Source organism: Colossoma macropomum, unplaced genomic scaffold, assembly GCF_904425465.1.
Source record: "Colossoma macropomum unplaced genomic scaffold, Colossoma_macropomum, whole genome shotgun sequence".
Lineage (NCBI taxonomy): Eukaryota > Metazoa > Chordata > Actinopteri > Characiformes > Serrasalmidae > Colossoma > Colossoma macropomum.
This window is the reverse complement of record NW_023494793.1, coordinates 26,563,163-26,587,818: the sequence shown is the minus strand read 5'-3', so window position 1 is coordinate 26,587,818 and position 24,656 is coordinate 26,563,163. Positions and strand designations below refer to the sequence as shown.

The 24,656-nt window shown below is 39.0% G+C and overlaps 1 protein-coding gene across 7 annotated transcripts in view; it reads left to right on the top strand.

Moving 5' to 3' along the window:
* The first annotated feature begins 13,302 nt into the window (after positions 1-13,302).
* The window catches only part of espn (espin), a 64,962-nt gene continuing 53,608 nt past the window's right edge, over positions 13,303-24,656 (top strand). For all 7 annotated transcript variants that reach the window (XM_036578995.1, XM_036578996.1, XM_036578991.1 and 4 more), the window contains exons 1-2: positions 13,303-14,295; positions 19,732-19,925. In XM_036578995.1, the coding sequence (XP_036434888.1) occupies positions 14,002-14,295; positions 19,732-19,925 (488 nt within the window). In that variant the 5' untranslated portion in view covers positions 13,303-14,001. The remainder of the gene's footprint in view (positions 14,296-19,731; positions 19,926-24,656) is intronic.

The following is a 24,656-nucleotide window of genomic DNA, read 5'->3' as shown; positions in this document are numbered from 1 at the left end:
TGGACCGGATAATTTCGGTTGGGACCATCTTTGTGCATATTTATGGCGTGGGTGTCCCATCTGTGCACGCTTGAACAAGGCTGTGTTGTTTCTGTCGAGGACAGAATCTGAATCGAACCTGAAGCAGGTTGAATTACAGCAACTCCGCTCTGTGGCGCATAATAATGAAACAGAGCAGTCCTTCCGTTTAAACCCTTTTTGGTGGCAATCACTGGGCTATACATTCCAAATGCAACTCGAATTTCCTTTAAGAGGCTTATTCTTTCATTGGGTACACGTTTCAGTTAGTTATCAATTATTTATTGAGCCAGCAACCGCAGCTTTATGGCACGTTCTATACGCATGTTTTGGCTAAAAGAACGCTGGCATCTTAATTTACACCAAATAAACAAAAAGGTAAGCGGAGCTCTGCAGCCGAGCTGCAAAAGTAAGTGTGAATGAAGGAAAATCACTTTAAATGAACAATGTTAACGAAGATTGCGCCAATTTTTGCATTCAGAGTGGTTTGATGTGCAGTGGTTCACTGGTGGTGATGGGAACCAGGAGTCACACTGCCTACAACACAAATATAGCCATTTTATTTACTATCCAAAACCACCAGTGAACCTACACGTGTCTTCTGTTTTCTGTCTTCTCACAGTTTTTATAGTCTACACTCTCAATAAAGATGGTTCTTCAAGAGAATTGATCTGTATAGAACCATGAGTTCTGCATGGTGAAGTGGTTCTGCAGATTGGTGGATAATGTGTTGTATATGGTTCTGTATAGAAGCTTTTTGAAAATGGTTCTATTATGGCACCAAAAGGGGTTCTCCTATTGTTACAAGTGTGGCATTGTCACAACACCAGAATCGTTTTGTGCTATATAGAATCATTTTTAAAAAGGTTCTCTACAAAACCATCTACAACACATTCTCCATCAATCTGCAGAACCATTTCACCGGGCAAAGAACCTTTTCGGAAATGGAAAATGTGTTGCATATGGTTCTATATAGAACCTTTCTGAAAATGGTTCTATATAGCACCAAAAAGGGTTCTTTTACTCTCTTAAAAAAGATGGTTCTTCACAGGTTTTTTAGTAAAGACAATAGTTTTATATAGCATCATATCCAACACATTCTCTGAAGAACTGTTTCACCATGCAGAGAACAATTTAAATATGAAATGGTTCTATGTAGTACTTATTGTTCTAAATAGAACCATTCCCTTTACCGAAGAACCCTGGAAGAACCATCTTTTTAAGTGTGTTTGTAATGCTGATAATGTTAAAAAAAGTGGTAAATCTGAAAATGTTTTCCCATCACCACCATTGTGAACAGTTGAGCGACTTGGTAAGTTTCTCTAGGATGGAGCATTTCAATCAAACCACTCTGAATTACTTTGAATAACATTTGAATAACTTCATTTGGCAGAAACTTTTATGTGAAATCTGTGACGGGGCAATGACGTCAGACGGTATGATTATGAATGAAAGACAAGTAAAGGGGCACATATTACTCATTAAAAGAGTTTTAATTTAGGTGAGACTGAAAAATAGTATTTTGAATAACCTGTTAAATGAACTTTAGGTTATGACCACTGTCCTATACACACAATAACTAGTTGCTTTGACTATATTAATTTTCTCAAGCAAATGTTGCTGTAAGACTAATGATGTTATTGTGCTTATGCACATGCAGAAAGGTGTTCAAGTTTTAACAAACACCTGCAGTTGGAGTGACTGCAGAAACTATAAGAAACACCTCTGCAGTCCATTTTACAGTCGTTTCTTAACTGATTAGCTGTTCTAGGACATGTATATTGACCGTTCACACATCTGACATTGTCATATAGAAATTAACCTGTTACTTGGTTGTTGTTCTCAACCATTTTATTCATTATGTATCTTGGTTGAATAAATAACATTGCATTAAACTACTTGTGATTATTTATAGAAATTTTGCAGAAAAGAACATTTTACCCTAGTCACTCAATGCATGAAAGAAGAGCTATAATAGGACAGAGAGTAGCTCGTTTCAAGTTAGTCTGAAGCTACATCATGACAGTCTTTAATTACTGAGTAATATCTAAACTTAAACCCTTAAAAGGCCAGGGCCTGCTGACAGGACCAAAGTTTTATTACACATTTCTTTAACCTAAGACTACTTCAACCAGTTTGCATTGGAGTCCCTCTAGTTACTAGTTACTCTTTTACTGCCCTGTTGCAGCTGCACAGCACAATTTTAAAGTAAAAATCAAATAATCCTCCTTTGCAGTAAAATGAAGCTCTGCTAATCGTTCTAACACAGTTTGAACAATAAATGATCTTAAACACTGGAGTTAATGTATAACTGCTAATTCACCCTTTAACCCTGAAGGCTGGCGCGCAGATTGCTGGTCACCACAGCAACGCAGACAACAGTCTCACCTAGCTAGTAGCTAACGAAAAGGCAAAGTGAGAGATTTATGACGAATATGGATAATTTGGAGATGAATGGAATTATTTGCATTTACATCTCCAGCTGGTTTCCTGATACGTTTAATCAGCAACAAAAACTGTCAAATCCTAAAGAGTCACGAAGCTGAAGTCAGCTTCTTGTTTGAATGCCCGTTCCACCTTTCCTTTTCTTAGTAACAGCTTCCTGACAGCTACACAACCTTTCAGACCCATAGTGTTGCCTCACAGTGGAAGTATGAACAGGAACACCTGCGAAGTATAAAAGCATGTACTGTTAATCTGATGATGACAGCTTTGGTCAGTGTGGTCTTAGCACTAGGCCATGGTAGGCAGCTGCATAGGGCCCTAATGAGCCATGAAAATACAAATTAGATATACTGTACATGTTGATATTAACATATGTTGATAGGTAACATATTCTTAAATATAAATACATTTTTAAAATACCTGATATTTGGCATTGTAGTGATTATTTTCAGCAATTCCACTGCAGGATGAGGTTCTTCTAATAAAGTTATACAAGTGTAGCAAAAAAGCACAAAAAGAGAGAGCTGCACAGGCTCAGCAGATCATGCGTAATGCTAGTGCTAATGTTAGTATAGACAGCACCAGTGTTGGGGTAATTACTCAAAAAGAATCATCTATTCAAGTTACTAATTACTTTTCTCAGAATTGAATGGGATTTCATTCCACACAGCTTCCTGAAAAAAGTAATCTTACTACTCATTACTTTCCTGCTACTTTATTACCTCACCTTACTTTACATGATCTCACTGTATTAGCAGACACTTCTGCTTGTTTCATGCCCATCTGTCAATATAATGAGAAAATTTCATTTTTATTAAGGTAACAATGCTAGAAATTAGATATAGATACTCTTAGAATTAGATATAACAGCCGGATTTAACACGATTTCTCTTGCTAAGGTATCATTTTTTTGCAGTGTAGACTTTTAAAATGTCATTTAGGGGGCCCCATTCCTGGCTTTTGCCTAAAGCCCCAGAATCACTAAATCTGCCCCTGGCTTTGGTTGTCTGCCAGGTCTTGCACGGTTGTTAGGAGTCCCATTTTCTCGACATCTTTTAATCATTTTTTGAACTCCAGTTTTGAAAGCTTTTTTTCAGTTGTTTTGCTTTGTGTTTCTCCTTCCTTGCGCAAATGGATTGTCTTATATCTGATCTCCTCAGAAACATCAAAATAATTAATTACTTGTACTTAATGGCTGTTTTGGCTGAAGTAAATGATGGGTAGACTTGTGTACAGTACTGTGAATAACATTATTAACATTCATTTAACTGGAGGCACAGATGTTATGTACAAAATATTAGAGTATTTTAAACAAATCTCATTGGGAAAGGAGATTTACTGATATGCACTGGCTTGGGAAGCTGTTTACCAGTTTTCTAATGTCCAATAAATGAGCCCTCTAAATTTGCTCGAGAGCTTCCCAAGCCTAAACTAACGCTGTATGCTGAGCATCTGTTACAGTTTAAAGAGGTGATGTGGTGTGATGGAAGAACGTGGGGTATAGCGTCCTTTTCTCTCCTGTGTGTGGGGTGGGGGAGGGGGGATTCCTTTAAAATCACAAGTTTCATAAATAATTAAAAGCAGTGAAGCCAATAAAGCTCCCTGTTTTACATTTTGACAGATAATCAACTGAGCTAAAGAAGTCAAATTCTTAATTAATGACATTGAATCGAGAATCTGACTCATTTAATGGCATTTTATATGTGTATATGTTTGCATGCCTCAATCTTTAGTTATCTTTAAGTGCATTTCTTATTTTCATTTTCCCTGTATCATTATAATTGTCCATACACTTTAATAGAAGATTCTTCAAGGGTCCTTTAGTAAAGGCAATGGTTCTATTTAGACCCATAGGTTCTATACTGAACCATTTCATGTGTAGATGGTTCCTTACATGGTGAAATGGTTCTTCAGCTTGATGGAGAATGTGTTGTGTGAGGTTTTATAGAACTTGGTTCTACATAGCACCAAAAAGCGTTCTTCTATTGTGACAATGTCAAGCTTGCAACAACAGAACCCTTTTTGCCATGCACAACACATTCCCCATCAATCTGAAGAGTCATTTCACCATGCGAAGAACCATTTAGGCATGAAATTGTTCTATATAGAACCCTAAGCTGTATTGACTCCACACACCCCTGGTTTTTATTTTATTGTTCTGTTTTAAAACATTAGATTATGAAAAGGTACAAATATATACTTTTCACCTCGGAAAACCTATTTAAGGTTCACAACTGAACCTTAAAACAACTGTTCTACCTTTGAGGGAACGTTTACACTGTTTCTACCTTGAAGAATGAAAAATGTGCCTGCACAGAACCTTTATTTCAAACAGTGTAAGCTTTGGAACTCATGAATCGTTTTATTAATAATAATATAGAGTTAATAACTCTTAATTTCACCTCCAATCAATCATTTCATACAATCACAAAGCCCTGTTGAGCTAAGCTATTGTTGTTTTTCTGTCTTGTTTATTTGTCGCGCGACCCAAACGAAGCCCGAGAGAGGATCAAGCTTTCAATCGCGTCCGATAGCCAAACCCTTTGTCTGCCAGTCTTCAAGTAGTGCAGGCTTTCCCTGCGTTGCATCACACGGTGTGAAGGAAATTTGGGTTTAATTAAGGAGAGAAAAGCCACGCCAAACACCAAGCCAAATGGAGTGAACATCTGGCGAGGTAACTTTACGCACAAACACTTCTTGCTGTACACTCGGTGACGTGGAGCAATGCTGGAACCTTCTCCGCCAATAACTGCAGCTCAGGAGCAGCAATGGAGCAGAGGAGCCCTGGAGCAGTGGAGGACTCCTCAGTGCGTCAGCAGACCGCTGTAGGTGCAGCTTCACTCGGTGACTGTATCGTATTTCAGCTTTAGCTGTTTGTCTTTACGTTGTACCGGTTGGTCGTGTTGAGTTTGTTATACTGAGTTAGTCGTCTTCGTTGGTCTCGTTGCATTACTGTTATGAAGTCCTGTCCGCTTCAGAGCGCGTGCTGGACGGACACAAAAGGCGCGTTTTTTGAAACTCGTCGATGGGGCCCTGGGGGCCTTGAGGGTCGCTCGTGCTGATATTGAGAGCACGAGAACGGCACGAGCCGAGAGGACAATAGAGCAGATGGCTTCTCAATTAGAATGAATTATAGAGACGAGCCGACAGCAAACTCGTGCTTTTCCAGCTCTGAGCTGTAGTGCTTAACGAGGCGAAGGAAGACGGTGTGGAAACAAGCTTTCATAGCGAAAAAGAAATGATGAAAGGTGTTTAAGTAGAAATATAGGCCGGTCTCATTTTAGGAAAAGAGAGAAAAATGGGACGATGGGACAGCTTCACACACATATATATATATATATATAATATATATATATATATATATATATATATATGTGTATGTATGTATGTATTGAGAGCATATATATATATAACGTTAGGAATGTTTTTGTCTTCTCCTGCAAAGTTGGAGATACTTGTTTTTCTTTGGAAATCAACGATGATTCGCTCCACTTCTGTTCATTGATAATACAAAGATAACATTATCTGTATTATAATGTTATAATGTGACGGTAATATCTCACGATTTTAGCCTTAGTGTAGGCTTATAATACAAGTTCACTGCGCATTGCTGTAAAACCATGGCGTTTTTTAATGATATTGATGTTCTCTGGTTATTTTGAACTGATCTGTTTCATTTGTATGTTTTTTTTTTTTGTGTCAGACGCTGAGGCCACATGTTCTGATGGAGCAGGTTTAGAGAGGGCGGAGATGTTCCCCGCCCACAAAGCGCGTGCTCTGTCCTCATTTGCGCTCGAGCGAAAAGGCGCTCAATACGAGCGCACGCGCCTGCCCTCCGTGCCACGCGGCCCCTATCAGACTGCACGAGGACTGCAGGAAGGTGGAGAAGGAAAGAGGAGCTCGTGCTCGGTGAGTCCCGTCACATCCAGCAGTTTCATATTACTCACGAGCTCATATTCATTTAGGTGCGTCTGCGTTCACTTGTAAAATTGCATTAGCTTCTGTAAGGTTAGCATCGCTGTCACATAGTGGTTTTACTGATAATCAAGTGCTGCTCAGACAGCATCATGTGTGTTTGTGTGAAGGTGAATGACATTTTAAGGCAACCCAATTATTTCCACCCTTGAAAAATATGGTTCTTCAAGGGTTCTTCAGTAACCGTGAGCTCCACATAGAACTATTTGCATGGTAAAATCGTTCTTCAGATTGATGGAGAATGTGTTATGTATGGTTCTATACAGAACCTTTTTGAATATGGTTCTATAGAGTACAAAAAAAGGGTTCTGATATTGTTACAGTCTTGACATCCTCCATCAATCTGAAGAAACATTTCACTATGTAAAGAACTATTTAAGCATGAAATGGTTCTATATAGAGCTCGTGGTTCTAAATAGAACCATTCCCTTTACTAAAGACCTCTTAAAGAACCATCTTCTTTAAAAGTGTAGTTGAAAAAACATCTATTTACTTATATTGGTTGGTGTAAATCATGTTAATGACATAGACTTACTAGGCAATTTTTAAAGGACTGTGAACACTGGGCCTCATTCACCAATATTCTATTTTATTTGGAGGAGAATGAGGCCCATTGTTACCAAAACCCATCACGCTTATTCAATGATCTTTATTAATGCCCAGGTTGGTTTGTTATTGGCTCATGCTCATTATAACCTCAGGGACACTAGTGGCTTAACATCATGCACAGTAATGTTATATACTGTTTCACAGTTAACTGTCAATGAATTGTTTACTAAATTATTCCACAAGGAGATTCATTGTCTTAAGAAACGAGCCAGCCGCGTGAGAAACTTCAACTACAAGGGTTCCCACCCATCCCAGGCCATCCCAGCCCAGCACACCCCAGCCCAGCTGAGAATTCTGGTAGGTATGTGGGGAAAGGACATTCAGTCCTGGGAGAAAATCATGGTTTAGAGATGATAGTGTTGAATAATGTAGCCTACATGTAGGAATTTTTGCACTTCATTAGACTCATTTTGTCTCCATAACATTTTAATGCTGCTATTGTGTTAGAATACCTACAGGTAACCCATGCAACTCAAAAACTGAATGTAGAACTAAAGCAAAGAATTAAATGAATAGCATAAGCCCTTAAAAACCTAGGCTTACACTAAATCAACTATTCATTTTAAGGCTTAAGTAGGCTTAAATAACTATTTTGAATTATTAATTAACTATTATGATAGTGACGAATTGAAATTTATAGTACATCCTCAGAAATACTTGTTAATTAGCAACACACTATTGTTATCTGTTTCAACACATGTTGTATCCTATTGTTATGTGTTCTAGCACATTGTCCGTAACTGGACATACAGATGTGTCTCGTAAAGGAGAATTCCACCTATTTTCTGCATGATTAAATGGCTAAGATGTAAACAAAGTCATTCAGAGTGGTTTGGTGTGAAATGCTCTGCTCTAAAGAAACTTAGAGTCAGAACTGATCAGAGTGGTGGTGATGGAAACCATCACGCCCCTAAAAGCTCCCTCACAGGAAGTTAAACCATGAAATGGTTACAATTACTCTGCCTGATGCCTGAGACATTGTTTTACGACAGGTTTTGGAGGAAAATATCCGGTATTTTAATATAGATTAATGATGAAGAGGCACTTGAAGGACGCTGTGAGGCAAAATAGTCCCCAAAGACAACATATTTTTTCTGATTTACCACTTTTTTTTTACCATCATCAACGTTATATATACAAACTAAGAAGATGTGTGTGTTCACTAGAGATTTTGGATAATTCACTAGTGATTTTGGATAATAAGTGTTGTAGAAATCATGATCCCTGGTTCCTATCACCACCACTGTAAAGAAAATCTGAGTACATTAACCCGAATCATAACAAACCAATCTGAACTACTTTGTTTACATCTCAACCACTGAATTACAAAGACATTTAGAAAAATCTGTGAAATTTCCCTTTAAGGAATCACCTGTTGTTTTTAGTATATATTTCGAAAGGGTATCAAATAAGCAACTTAGCAATTTCTGCCAGTGGTATAATGTTTCAGGCCTCAAATTATCTCTTGGATGTATGTGACATGCTGATTTTTTGGCATGTGGAAAGTTTATGATGACCTTTTAGCTGCTATAGGCTTATTTATGTATGGCTAAGAAAATGTGTACTTTAGACTTTGTGCCTGAGCCTGTTGTTTTAATAAATGCAGGTTTAGCAAATAATGAAGAAAGTCATGCATGTTTATAGGCTGTTATAGCTGCTAACATACTTTGATCTAGATGTTGAAAGATGATTGGTGGTCTAAAAAGCATTACACTAAAAGTGAAAAGTGGATACTGTATGGCACCAGCCAAAGAACTCTTTTCACCATCTTTGTTTTTAATAGTGTGCATTCAGTTTGTATTATGGACTGTCAAGATTTCTGTGATCTTCTATGGCATGTTTTTGAATGTTTCAGGTATTTCTAATTGCTGTCCCCAAAACCACTGGAAGAAAAACTATGTCTAGTTGTGAAAATGCAGATGGTAAGCCTGAACAATAGCAAGACCAATAAAAGACAATACCCGAATCATAGCAGATAGCATGAGAACAAAAGACTTCATTGAAAATGAGGGATCTGAATGGTTTAAGGGTTAATGCTTTACATAGAATGCAAAGAAATGTAGCTTTAACAAATGTTAACAGTGTGGCACAAATATAAATACAGCAGGTTCTGCTCAAAAACTAAAAAGTCTTTAATGTTACAAGTGAATATGCTGTTTGTTGGCTAAATTGAACGTATGGGGAAATAAATAAAGCATGGCCTGTGCAAAGGTTACGGCACATACATTGCAAAAAAAATAAATAAAATAAAATAAATAAATAAATAAAAATAATAAAGGAATTGTGGACTAAAATTTGCAGACAAATCCATATTTAAGTTTGTTTAAGGTTGTAGATGAACGGGTTAACAAAACATATCATTTGACCAGGGGTGCCTAAACTTTTTAAATACAATGTCGATGTTTAATGCGGTTTATTAATTATATACTTTTGTTTCTAACATAAAGAAGCTTGACTATAAACTGTTATTGGTTAAATGATGAATGATTGCGTGCGTGTGTGTGTGTGTGTGTGTGTGTGTGTGAGAGAGAGAGAGGGGGGGGGAATAAAGACTCTTCTGCGTTTTCTGCGTATGGCGTCTTCTTTAAACACACACACACAGAAACAACAATAAAAATTTTCCTCTGCTGTCTGCGTGGTCTGATTTCACCTGATTTTTAATTAATGATTTTGAAGAATTTTTAATATTTTGAGTCTGGCCAGCTGAACATAACAGTAAAGGCCTTTGGGTTCAGAACGGCGTGTTATTTACACAAACTGATTATATGTGTCTGACACACAGTGGCAGAGACAACATGCGGCAATGAACATAAAAGACACAATCCGGTATCTTTTCCATACCAATACACACAACACACAGTATACAAACTAGACAAATAAACAGCCTGCCCTGACTGCGGTATAAAACTGTAGATAATCTACTGTGCAGTGAATCCGTATTTTGCTATATCTTGTTTAGAGTCTCTGTGCAGTGAAACGGCAGTAATGGCAGGAATGAGCGAGGGGCAGATGGGCAATTGGGCCAAGCAGTAGCAGTGCTGTGGTCAAGTGTAAAGGAACGATTAGCTCAGGAATTCAAAAACAGCATAAAAACATATAACCGAGTGTGAAACGAGCATAAAAGCAGTTTAAAGTGAAATTCCTCCTCCGTCCCCTTTTCTATTAAGCATGTCTTTGTTTATGACAGCAGCTGCAGTGGACAACGACGGCCTGTTCTATCACAAATGATGAATAAAAGCGGTCCTACTTGTGCGGTTTAACTGATTTTCCCTCAGTTTAAACACCCTGTAGATTAGGCAGGTCTTATGTTTCAGTTAGCCCAGCTTTTCTTTTTCAGGCTGTATTTTCAAACGCTGTTTTTCTAACGCGCCATTTTAGAACTGCTTTCCCGCCTTTTCTGCGTCAGTGTGGGGATTTCATGATGTGACGTGTAAAACTCTCACCGCGAAGCAGCTCTGTTTTGTTCTGGTTTCTCCCGTGTGGAGCACCAGATGGCTGATACAATAGGCGCTTCGGTTGGCCTTTCCTGAAGGGAATAATTGGAGGGGAAATTTGAATAACTGTCGCGCGCCTGACGCGTGCCACTTATATCCCTGCTTTTTTCCCAGGGTTTGAACGACGCTCGATTAAGCCTCGCGGGGCTTTTCTCCCCACCCGTATTGAGACAAGCCCCGCCCTCCTGCGCCAGGATTGGCCATAAGTTCACACTCGCAAGCAACCGAAGCTTTGTAGAACTTTGTGTATGTCAGAGCGGCAAGCCAATGGTAAAACAGGAGGGCGGGGCTTGTCGGAATGCAGGTGGGAAGACTTTCCCAGCACTCAGAGACAGTTAGCTGCTCTCATCTACGCTCGCCTGGGAACTCTCACACGACCCGGGTCGCACGGATTTCAACACGTCGGTTAGAAGATAATGAGTCTACGCCTCATGACACGGATTTTAATAGCAAGTAGACGAGGGTCCAAACTGTTCGAATAACCACTTATGGGGGTTACTCAGTTAACAGCAGCTGCTGCTACACTGTTCAGTAGCTGAACATGTTAGTGATTAAACTAATCCATGTCGAGTGGCCTTTATTAAAAATAGGACCGATCATTCCACATGATTTCCAGAACGTATTTTTACGTGTTTTTCTTTTTACTTAAATATTAATGTTAAGCGTTATTTGGCATTTTTAACATTAAAACGTAATCAATTTTGTAATATTTAACACAAATGCTTCTTAAACTCTAAAGCCATTTTGAAGACAATATTCCAAAACCGTGCGATGGTAAAAATGAAGCGTCTTGTGGAAAATTAATAACAGCACTGCAGCAGACAGACTCCGCTGTACTCCAGCGCAGACATTTCCCACACTCCCAGTCTTTGGGGACTTGTTGCTCGCTGCCCCCCCAGAGGAATCCCCCTCCATACGCCTGGCGCGTGCGGATCGGTTAAACGGATGATGAAGGGGAGGGGGCGGGCTGTTAGCGTGGCACGCGCCAGGCACGAGGCTGAACCCTCCCTGGGAATCGAGCTCAGAAAAGGCGCTCGAGCGGAAAATTAGGCTGAGTGGCATATGGAGAGCGCGCGATGTGCGATGTTCTCAGTGTGGGCAACACGAAAGAAACGCATGTCTGCGTCATTTAGGCATGTGGAAAAATATCCTGCGCATTGACGACGCAGCCAAACTTACATTTACTTTGGAGAGCACAACAATTAGAATTTAACAGCAATAACATTAAAATTAATACAGATATGTTCTAGTTTAACCAGCCACAACAATCCTATTACTTTACGTGTAAGACTGAAAATTAAGAAACACTTCATTTTGATCAGGAAACGGATTAAATGCTACGACGAACGAAACGATATTGTGAACTTTTTTGTATGTTTTATATGTGACGAAACAAAAACAAATGAATAACCAATAAAGTAAAAAAGAAATAATAATACACATGGTGCCCCTTGTGACTCGGGGGCCCAAAGAGACTGCTTCCCCATATCGCCTACAGAGGTGCAGAATTTGGGCAGAGCAAAATAAAACTCATCAAATAAAAACACTGTTACTACAGTGAAATCATGATCCAGGTAGACGCAAACGCAGCGACAAAAAACAACACGAGTTTTAAAAAGGTATGTGGTTAAAAAGTACAAGCTTAAGTGCTGAGTTCTCTATTAGAACTCCAGTGGAACCCCTGTTCTGTTCTTCTCTATACTGGAGACCATTTGGTCTGAAATAAAATGCTAAAATTGGTCAACAACAGCAAACAGCATCTGAACGGGATTTAATTGTACCCCCCGTGCACCCCCCCCCGACCCCCCGCCAAAAAAGGAATTATGAATTAAATATGAAGAGCTTAGGTGAGTTAGATTTTAAAACCGTTTCAGAATAAAACAATTATAATTTGTAAATACCACAAAAGCACCAACGTTGAACTTCAGTAGAACTAACTAGCCAACTTCTTCTAATAACAGCAGCTGTGTTCACACACGTTTGTTTTACATCACTAGTGAGGACTTTAATTGATTACTATTTATTTTTGTATTAGGTAATACTACACCTACACCTAAACTTCACCCCAATCACCTCAGTATCTAAAAGGCAATTTTTTGCTCTTTTAGTTTAAAAATGCAATTTGTGGTGGAATTAACACATGCTCAAATTTCTTCACTTGAGCAAAAATGTCATCTTGTCCTATCATAATAAGGACACGTGGCATTTAGCATTTGTAGCATATGGACCAATTATGATCCGTGACATAAAGGTTGTGAATTTATGCATAATGTGACGTCATCAGCGCAAATAAAATATCTGTGAAGTACATACATGCTAGAAAGAGATAATCCCGTAGATTATACGGCTCCTACATCCAAAACAGCAGTTTAAACCCATAAAACGCTCTAAAATATGTTTTCCAGCGCTCATAAATAAAGGTAATGCTCGCCTGCCATCTATCGGTGATAGGCGGTACTGTCTGTTTCAATTCAAGCCTTGAAAGATCATTATGTTAAATATTCTGCAACAGCCTGTATGACCCAAAGCCGATATATCATATGACATATCACAGCCTTTTTTTTTTAGCACCAAACTAGACGTTTCACCGACCACTTTTTTAGACTTTGCTATATTATTGCTTTAAAGTAATCAAAGTATTGTATTACTAAAAGTGAGGTCATTTTAACACACAAAATCCCGAGAAAATCATGTAACAACTCGGCGTCAAATCGTGTTGACACTAGGCTGCGCATCAGATGCACCGTTGGAAGCTGACACGTTTACTCGGTTACCGTGCGCTGTGCCTTTAACATCTGAGTCGGTTTGAGAGCCGAGCGAAGCAGCCCGAGCAGCTCTCTCTCCTTCTCCTCCTCCCCTTCATGGATTATTCAACAAGTGGTTGAGGTGGTGAAGGGGGCTGAAGTGACCGGCCCAAATCATACTCTAAACTATTCAAAGTAATTCTCGTCGCCGAAAATGTAGACGCGCTTCATGGGTTGAGGAGAAAGCCCGACCTGAATAACCGAAGCAGGTGTCCGCGGATAACAGGTGAAATGAGCTGTGTGAGGAAGATAAGCGGCCAGCGGGTAACTTCACACCACACCGAGCCTCGCGGTTCGGCACAAAAGGGACAAAATGGACCGTAAGCAAATTTTTTTCATTCGGTGGCTACGTTGTGAAATTTTTATTCGTGTTTTTACCGTTAGGTCATCAAGGGACATTTTAAAAACGAGTACTGACTTCGTAACCGTGTAACCGGACTGAGCCGCCGACCGTTATGACCGAGCTCTCCTCACCTTTAGTGTTGACTAGCGAGATGCTAGCTTACTTTTGAACTTGAGGAGAAACAAAACACGATGTTAAGAAGTAAAACATCAAGCCACACGTTCCACTGAATACATTTCGTTAATGACAGATGAGTTTTTACATCTTAATGGTGTACAAACAGTCTTCTCGGAGGTGTTGAGCGGCTATCGACATGGTAGCGGAGAGGACTCTTCTCGCCGCCAGGCAGGGCGACATTCAAACGCTGAAGGTGCAGTTAGCGGAAAAAGTACTGGGCAAGGATGTGAGGGACATGCTCGGGGCTACCCCGGTGCACCACGCCGCTCGGGCGGGAAAGTTAACGTGTCTCCGGTTCCTTGTGGAAGAAGCAGGTTTGCCGGGGAACAGCGTGGCCAACAACGGCGCGACTCCAGCTCACGACGCCGCCGCCACGGGGAACCTGGCCTGCCTTCAGTGGCTCCTAACGCAAGGAGGCTGTGGAGCATCGGTGAGTATGAGGTGTTTTAGGTTACAACGGTGGGTTCTTAAAGCGACCGTTTCCATTTGCCTCAGATGTAGTGGGTTAGTCAAGACGTTTGCTTCTTTAGTTTTGCGCTGGAGCTACGAGGACAATGTAGCTAAAAATAATGAAAGCTTACAGCCTGTCAGTTAACTTAGCAAAGTGTAACGTTAGGCCTAAACTTACACTTAGCACAGTTACCTCAAACTGCATGAAATGGTTAAAAGACTAGTGGTTGTATATAGAACCATGAACACTCCATTTGCATGTGGGTTCATTGTAAAATAGTTCTTCAGATTGATGAGGAATGTGTTGTATGTGGTTCTATATTGAAGTATTTTGAAAAGGCTTCTGTATAGCACCAAAAAAAGGTTCTTCTGTTGTTATGATGTGAAGCTTGTAACAGTAGAAGAATCCGTACTCCATCAGTCTGAATGGTTCTACATAGAACATACTAAAGAACCCTTGAAGAACCATCTTCTTTAAGAGTGTATGACGTACTTTTGTCTTTAAAATTGGACAAAGTACTGACAAAGGTTTCAAGATTTTTTAAGTTAAGCAACATATTTTTCTCCTTTTCTCCAGACAACAATATGTCATTTAGTGACTGAAATCACATAAGCAGGTCTTTTTGAGATCATCATGGGCTTTAACTGTTTAGCCCTGTAGTTTGGGTGTAAAACTAAAGAAGCAAACTTTGGATACTGAACATTTGTCTGTAGTTGGGGTAAGAAGAAAATTGTGTAAATTTGATTTGTCACCAAACTAGTGCTTTAAATACAATACCTTGAACTGCTAAGCCTTTTGGCTCAACCTGCAGCTATGACTCAATGCACTGTCACTTGCAAGATGACACATCAGTGTGTCCATCCACATAGGAACAAATGCTGCCTAACACTGATGCTGTTTAAGTCCCATCTTATTATCAGGATGGGCCTTGTCACACTCATTCAACCTTCAGCCCATGGTCAGAGGGTTTACTGTCCTGAGTGTCTTGGTTAGGGTCATCAGACTGTTCAGTTGAGGTGCTTGAACTCTTCTGGGGTGTGTAGCCTAATATTTCCTCTCTAATGGCTAGAGGCAGTTTGTGTGTTGTAGTCCATGGCATGCACAGAGTTCAGTTAAGTTGAAGTCTTATCTGAAACCTCAGTGCCCCAGGGTTCACATTAAATCTTTCCCTGCGTTGCCCATTTGGGCAAGCAGACTGAAAAATTGCTTTCCTGGACAGATTTTAGACTGTCTCAAGCAACTTATTTGTTTTCAAAAACAGACATTACCTATATACACTTACGCTTTACAATTTCAAACAATCTTTACAAATCTTTACTCTTCTGTACTAACTTTTACAAGGAAACACATTTTTTCAATGTAGTTATGTTATAACTGAAGTTTGGGGGGAGGAGCATGGCTGAAACCCCTCCTTCTTTTAATGTAACGTCCTATAAATTCACATCCTCACCTTCCATTCCGTGACGAAGTGTTCGCAATCCCCACTGCCACCCCATCTCCTCCCCATTCCTCAGTCTTGCATCAGTCCTACTACAGCTATGAGGGGGGATCTGGCCTTCTAGCTACTGGCAGAAGCTGCCCAGAACTCCAGCCCAAGTTCTCAGAGTTCTCCCCCTTCCCTCAATCAGTTCTCCCTCATACTACCACCACATGTTGAAGGCATGGTCTGAACTCACAAATGAGGAAATAAAGTTTCTCACTCGCTTCGTCACATACTCTCACCACCAACATTTGAATCACACCCTGCGCTATAGATGATTAATGATAACAGATCAGTGCACAACTGGATTTGACCATTTTTCCCACAGTTAGGTGGTATTTGCCTATGAAAGTGGTTTACAGTAATTTTGAGTTTGTTGTTCACTGAATGTCAGCTTGCCTGACCGACTGTCCCAACTTTGTGTTTTACTTGCTCAGCTAATGCAATCCTTAATGCTGAACACTGTGGCCTGTGAATTTTTAAATTATTCCTCCAGAAGAAAAAAACATCTTGTACATAGTATATCTGTGTAACCAGTAACAGCGTATACAAATTACACATGAAAAATCATTTTTTAGCCATGGTTTCAACTATTTGGCCCATTTGTAATAAGATAATGTAAATAACTTGGACAGCAGTGAAATGCGCTGGCTTTTGAAATTTGTCACATCAAGAAATAACTTATTTCCCCTCTACTTTCATTCCTTAGTTTCAACATTAGGCTTTAGACATTAGTTTGTGCGTTTGCAGGTGTGTACAACTCAGGCAACTTAGTAATATCAACAGAATTAAAATGGGATGCTTTTCGCGTTTTAATGCTTGTAAGTTTAAATAAAAATAAACCAGAAGTTTTTTGTCTTATAACACTAATAACCCAGAAAAGGCAACAGAAAAGTAGGAAGGCCAACCAAACATTCAGGATAAGGTTTCTGCACTGATTACTAGTCCTAAGAAACAAGCTCTACCAGGCCTAATATAGCCTTCAGCTGACCTGTTGAATTGTTAAGGTTCTCTTGAGAACTGAGAGCTAAATCAGGTTAAACCATAATCTGTACTGGTCTCAGACAGCAAAATCTCCAGTGTCAAATTTATTCTTACAGGGTTCATTTGTTTCCACCTGGGGTGTTAATTCAACAGTGCAGGTGTGAATTCAGCACTAAAGATTTTGCTGTGTGAAAATGGTGTGCACACAGTGGGCGTTGAGTGTGTGTAATCCCAAACCAAGCCTGGGGCTTTATTATGTGTTCTTTGAGGGAATGAACAAAAACGACAGAAAGAAATCCAGACATAATGTATTGTTATTGCTTTGAAGTAGATCTGGCTGAAAGCAAGTTAAATAGGCTACTCTGGTGGACATTCTTTTAAGGATTAGCAACACTGTACAATCGTGCTAAGAGTGAACAGGACTAAAGGCATCCAGCGATATGGTCACAGTTCGCACACAAACAGAAAAGTTGTTTTGTCCCACTCTCAGCATTACTTCTTATCTATACCAATGAGCTGGACTAATGTTTTTACAGTGCTATGTGTATTTTCCTTCCATTATGCACAACTAAACAAGAAGGGAGCTGTTTTTGACTTTTTCCCCTTATTTGCATATCTTAGAAAGGCTGGTCCATTTGCATGATTCCTCTGTTGAAACACTGTTCTCTGCCTAGCTTCCTGCTTTAGCGCTGACAAGGTCGCTGATTGGTTACTGTTTTACTGAGAATTACAGGCTTGTGCTCTCTCAGGCTGTTATTGATATACAGCCCAAAATAAGACTCAGCATAATGTATTTGATATGTAGAAGGGCAGAAGTCATAAACCATGGGAAAGTGGTCTTTTCATGGCTTGCAGCTTTGGTAGGGTAGAAGGCTTGATGAAGTTAAGAGATTAGTGATTTTTTGCTCTCACTTCAGACACTGAATAATTCATTATGTTGCCTATTATGTTGGATTAAACTGCTTCACACTCTTACTATCTGGCACTGTAATCTTGGAGTAGATGTTTTTGGGCAAGAAAATGCATATAGTTCTTAAAGAGTAAACTCAACCTCATGACAGACAGCATTTTATCTCTAGTGTAGATCCTACAGTTAGCAGTAGATAAGACAGTTCAGGAACAATTATTCTAAAATGGCAGTTAGAATAGTTGTAAGGTTTCTAAATTGATGGGTTACTGTTGGCTTTCGCAGAAGAAATCTCAGAAATTCCTTCAACATTCAACCCTTACTACTAGGGTTTTTTATCAGTACTATTTGATTGAAGTAACGCCTTATCTGTTTACAACAAAACAAACAAAACATTATATTGAGACTGTGATTGCGACTATTTTCTATAAATTGAAGTTCAGGCCTTTTTCTGCCAAGAACACCACAATATTGACCTATTCTGGCTTGAGGCTTTTCTCCTGAATGTAGTGCGCCAGACTGTCAGTAAGTTGTGGTTGTGATGTCACAACACATGGAGGTTTGGTTGCCTCTAATTGGTCTACGTTATCTACAGGCAAGCTCTGTGATATTAGGTTCAATTTCCCCACTTAAACCTTAAGACAGTGTTTTTAATGTAGGCTATAATTTTAAGCTCTTGCAATTTGAAAATTGTGTTCTCTAAAACTGCGATTTTGATATAAAAATGATTAATCTTTCAGTGATAGGAGCAACTAAAAGTTTAGAATTCACACTTTAACACGATTTCTCTGCTTCTTTCAATGATCTCTTAATGAGAAATAATTAATATTGATGGCGCCACACTTTTGTTATATAACTGCTATATTCTGTTATATACCTCTAAGGGTTTAGGATGTTTTTAGCAAATAAGGAAATTTCAGTGCCAGGGTTATTGAAAATCATATTACATAAATACAGTAATAAACCTGTAAACGCGTGTTTCATTTGCCAAGAACAGCTATAGTACCTTCTCGTATATTGTTGATTCAACACAAGACACAACTTTGCTGTTCATGGCTTCAGTGCAGTACTATACTGCATGTTCAGCCCTCACACATACAAACACACCTGCAAACACACAAGAATCCTGCTTTCATCAAAGCCACTAATACTATGTAAGTCTTGGTGAGCATATAGTGCAACACAAATGGAATTATACACGGTGGCTTTTTTGCTGAAATGGAAAGCGTGGTGACTGTCATAGTGGGCATGTAACCAGAGCTCCCTCTTTCATTTTCATGTTCATTCTCTTCCTCCCATTCACTACTCCTGGGTTTTGTCTTCTGGATGTTGGAAGTGGGAAGCTGCACTTTGTTGTGTGTAACATAAACCTTAGAAGGTTAAATGAAGGCATTGTAAATAAGGTACCGACCGAATTATTGCTAAAAAGAACACATAACTTGTTGGATTGCCAACTTTTTTCTGTCAGCCCTGTTCATGCATTTAAGAATGCTTAGTTAACAGTACTTTAAAGTGAACGTGAAAAAAGAAGAACATCAGATGATGTTTCAATACAGATTGAGTTTTCAATACTTGTATTTTCTGTTCTTCACTGTTCTTGTAAATTAAGCAGTAGGCTACTACATCCAGAATAAAGTAAATAATTTGTATTTGTATTAATTTGCACTTGCATTTGTACTCTGTAATTGTTTTCTCAATTTGATAAAATACTGCCTACAAAAGAGACCTGTTAGAGTTGTACCTGTAATATAAAGCAGCTTCTTGCATTAACATTGTGTGCTTTCATTCATATCAAAACCTCATATCTTCATATTTTAATTTACATACTAAAGTTACCATTTCAGAGATTTACATACTGAAGTTACTGTTTCAAGACAGGGTTTTGTTTCACAGGACACGGTTCCTGAGTACATGAGTACAATGTTTGTAGATTTATTCTGTTTGTAAATAACAGACACAGATTAAGCTGTCTCAGAGATTAGTGCAGTGAAAGTTATTTAAAGTCTTGCCAAACTGGAATCAATTATGTCTCTCGTGTTTGCAGGATAAAGACAGCTCAGGAGCCACTGTCCTGCACCTGGCTTCCCGCTTCAGCCATCATGAGATCACTGATTGGTTACTCAAGAGTGGGGAGGGAAATCCCAGCATTGCCACGGATACGGGAGCTCTGCCTGTTCACTATGCTGCTGCTAAAGGGGACTTGCCCTCTCTCAGACTGCTGTTGGGACACAGCCCAAAGTAAGACCATTTGGTTCACAATTTGTCACGTTCCACCAACATCAAGACTGTTTTCAAAAATATAGTTCAAATTTGTTAAGGCAGAGGCAGTTGATCAACTTGCCATAGGTATTTTTTCACATTTCATTTTACAGTATTTTAATTTGTTTGTTCTGGATATGTGCTCTTAAGGTGGCAACGCTTAGAAAGAATAGCTTCATCAAAAATAGTACAGGATACAAAAAACAATGTTGTGTCAACATATTGACACTCATTTACAAGTTCTTTTTTGGGTGTTTTCGTCCTCCATGTTTTGAAACAAGACAGACTAAAGGGGAGAATGTCTTAAAAATTGGCACCATCTGAAAGAGACTTTCAAGAAATAAAAACTGTGAGCATGTATATTACTAAGATGTACAGTGGAAGTCAAAAGGGTTGGTAAAGAATTTAAACTAAGAGTGTTTGTTGATGTTTTGTGGTTTCTGGTCCTTCACTGGCCTTTTAATGATCAAAATGAACTGCTGTCCACACACCATCCATAGTGGTTGGACTTTTCTTCTCCACACATTTCTCAACGTAATCTCGCAAGTTCTCATTGGGATTTATATCAGGAGATTTTTGTGCTGTTCATCCTTTAAGTGAGCAGTGTCTATCCATGCAGCGTATGCTACTTAACAACTCAAAACGTAGGTCTGTTATTCAGGCATAAAGCTCAAGACTTATTTTTCAGTGACTACTATGAATTATTTTGTGACTATAATGAAAATTACATTTTAGTTTATGGAGTGATTAGAGTAAGGAATAGAAGTCTCGGCCCACATACAGGCCCTTAGGATTTAGGAGGTTATATAATTGAACTGCCTCCCAAGTTCAGAACTTTCTAGTGCCCAAAGAGCTTTTTCAATATAGATCAAGGAGGCAAGGAGGGATTTTCTTGCATTATTGGTGCCAGGGCACTTGACTCTAGGAACCTGGCAACAAGCCATTTCCTCCTGGCCTGTTGTTCGAATGACTTCAAATTAGAGATCTGCGTACCATACCTTTGTTTTCCTGATATAAGTATCAAAGCCTACTTCTTTGACTCACAGTATTATTAATCCAATACTTTTTCTTCAAAAATAATAAGATTTAAAGTGATCTATTTTTACTTGAAGTGTTTAAGTCACTGAAGATGAACAACTAAAAGTAGTCTATGGAGTTAAAACTACTCAAATATTCTGCTACCCCACTGAAAAATAGATCACAGTATGACATGACGCAAAGTGAGCGTGGGGTATTCTTGCTCGAATTGTTATGAGATTGAATCAGATTTTTTTTTTTCCTTTCAAAGTCCAATACAGCATTTTGTACTAATGTTCGCCTGATATCAGATGGGTGCCATCTCTACGTCAAGTTGTTATGAAGCTATACTGTACAACAAAATTGATGACTATGTTAAATAACTCACAAAAGTATGCGGACACCCGTCCTATTTATTGAGTTCAGGTGTTTCAGCAACACCCATTGCTAACGGGTGAATAAAATCAGGCACGTAGTCTTGCAGTCACCATAGATGTACATTGACAGTAGAATAGGTCATACTGAAGAGCTCAGTGATTTTAAACGTGGCACTGTCATGCAATGCCTCCTTTGCCACAAGTCAGTTTGTAAAATTTTCCTGCTAAATCTGCCCTGGTCAAGTGTAAGTGCTATTATTTTGAAATGGAAGTGCCTAGGAACAGCAGCAACTCAACCACAAAACGGCAGACCATGCAAACTCTACTGCTGAGTGCTGAAGTTCAAAGAGCCTATCCTGTATTGCATCATCCACTAAACAAGCTTTTCAACCGGCAGCTGTGACAAAAGAACATGTAAACAACCTGGAATTAGCCAGAAATGAACCGAATACCGTTCGCCAAACAAAATGGGCTGTAAAATGCTTTACAGACTGGCTGGAACAAAACAACGCTAATATTGATCTAGCTAAAAAAATGACAAAACTGAGCTGAATTTTGTGGCAGTTTTATGGCTCAGTCTGATTTGGTCAGACTCTGAAGACGAGACTACACATTTGGCGAATGGTATTTGGTTCATTTCTGGCTAATTCCAGGTTGTTTAGGTGTTCTTCGGTCACAGCTGCCAACTGAAAAGCTTGGTCAGTGGTAATGACAGTTTCAGAATTTAGTGTAAGGAGCTGGAGAACAAACTGTCGTGCAGTGCTGTGCAGTGGAGTGGAGTTCATTACTCTGACGTAGCAACAAGCTGCTTGTTAAGGAACTAAGTTTGGCAGAAGGAATTGCTGACATTAAAACATATTAAATGCCACGTTCACCGCTGAATTTATTTATTTATTACTTTATTTATTTAACCGTTGTATAAAAGCACTCGAGGTCGTGTGTAATCGCGAATAACATCACGGCTTCGGCTCGTGTCTGCAGCCAAATCACAGCTGTTTAGCTAATTATCTACTACTATCAACATGTCTTCATCAGTATAATATTAATGTTGCATTCGGGGCCCAAACATTGAACTGGACCTTTTTTCAAGCTTTTGCTTGCGACGTAGTCCGAAAACCTCTGTGAAATCTGACCCAACACCTCTGACTTGTAAATTATTATATCAGGCTTTACAGAGTGACTCGCAGCAGTGCACAGACACCATATTTCAGCATGTGCAGCTATAATACAATTTTACAACTAACTCTTGCGATTTGACAATTGAAATTTTAAATATTTCAGTAGATTTCAATAAAAAAACAATTGAGCTTTCCACCCTACATCAACATCAGGATGGTCAGTCAACCTAAATTGAATATTTTTCAGATATTTTAGCTGCCTTTATCATCTCAGTTTCAGGAAATGCAAAACAGCGGTTCAACAATGAGCTATCTCTCTTTCTCTGTCGTTCGCTTCACACGCACACACAAACGCACACACGTGCATACTGTTGCTAATCAGCTCTGTTGCGGAGGGACCCTGTCCCATAGAGATAACCCTGAGATGGCTCTCATGGCCTTGTTATTGTGTTATTTCTACACACACCAGTGCACAGGCACATGCTTAATGAATGTGCCCAAGTCTTTTGTGTAATTTGCAACAGGTGGCAGTCTGTTTATTTAAAGGTCTGATTGCATCTCCATTCATAAAGTGTATATATATCAAATGTGCTGCGTCAAGGTTTTCAAACCAGTTCTCAAAGTTCCATGCAGTTTTATTCTGTTTCTTCTCCCAAATACCTAAGCAAATAATGGAAATGGTGGAAACTACACTTTAATAATTTACTATATATTAAGCAATAATGATGACATAATTAATGTCTGATCTGAGCAGCGTGTTGGCAGTGTTTAACTTTTCAAACACCTAGGATAGTCCTTCCTTTACTTATGCAAGTTCGAGACTAGCAATGCACGCAGTACACGAGTCTTAGTAAATTTGTTCTGCATAGCTAAAAACACAGAAATGACTGTGTCTCATATCCTCTAGCAAAAGCATAGGTTTAGAATGTGTTGGCTTTATTCAGTGTTGGCTTAGTTCTTAAACCAGCCATTTAAATTAATGTATGTCGACTGTCATAAAGCCATTAAAATAAGTCACTTATTACTGATTTATTATAATATTAATCATCATTATACAAGGGGAACGATGATATAACAGTATTTAAATTGCAAAAGCAACTCCTGGGTGTCTGCATGGTGAAAAACATCAGCGAGCATAAATGTGACTCTCAGCAAAAAAAAAAAGAGTTACGTACTGTGCATATATCTACAGTCAGGTACATAAATATTTGTACGTTGACAAAGTTATTGTTATTATAGTTGTCTAGTGCAGAATAAGACTGGGCCATATGACAGTGTCTGTCATTATTATTACATCACAATATGTCACAGTAAGTTTTTTAAGCATAATGTGGATATTGTCAGTACTTATCATCCAACTGCATGTATGACAAAAGCATAACTAGTCGTGTTTCACTGGATTTTGTGAAAATACCTGTCGTTGTATGCATAGTTTTTGATTGTTTTAAATGTGACACTATTTTTTCTACTTCAGATCAAATAAATGGTGTGACATATTGTGTGACATATGAAAACGTCTTGAATTAACATGACATTACACATTTGCCGTATCGCCCAGCTCAACTGCAGCATATTGGAGATAAAATAATTAATGATGAACAGTGCAGGAATTAAAGCCATTTTCATGCATCCCCATTTTTGGACAAAGTAGCATGATAATAAATGAAATTGTCTTTTTTAATAATTGGAACTGCCTGAAGTTTGTGACCCATAGACATCACTAGATAGATCTTCCGTGAGGCCTTTACTGCAGTCTTCTGTTCCTGCTTGTTCTTTCTGTGTTTTACCTTCAGTTTTGCCTTCATTAATGAAATCCCTGCTCTATTGGATTGAGGCTAGGTGATTGACCTGGCCATTGCAGAACATTCCACTTCTTTGCCTTAGAAAGTCTTGGGTGTCTTCGCGTCACTGTCCATCTGCACTGTGAAGTGTGATCCAGTGAGTTTTAAAGCATTTGGCTGAATCTGAGCCGATAATACAGCCCTATACACTATCTCCACTAATGAGCTCAGTGTAGCTAACTGTATTTTACTAAGAAATGGGCGGCGGTGATAAAACATTTAGCTCCATGTTACAAATGTTCTCACTTTAAACACTTGTGTGGTGTTGGGGTCTGTGGGACCCATTTTCAGTTACCAAAAGAAAAGTGATGCGATTAATTGTTACTTCAGCCCCAGATTCATTGGCCTTTGCTCATT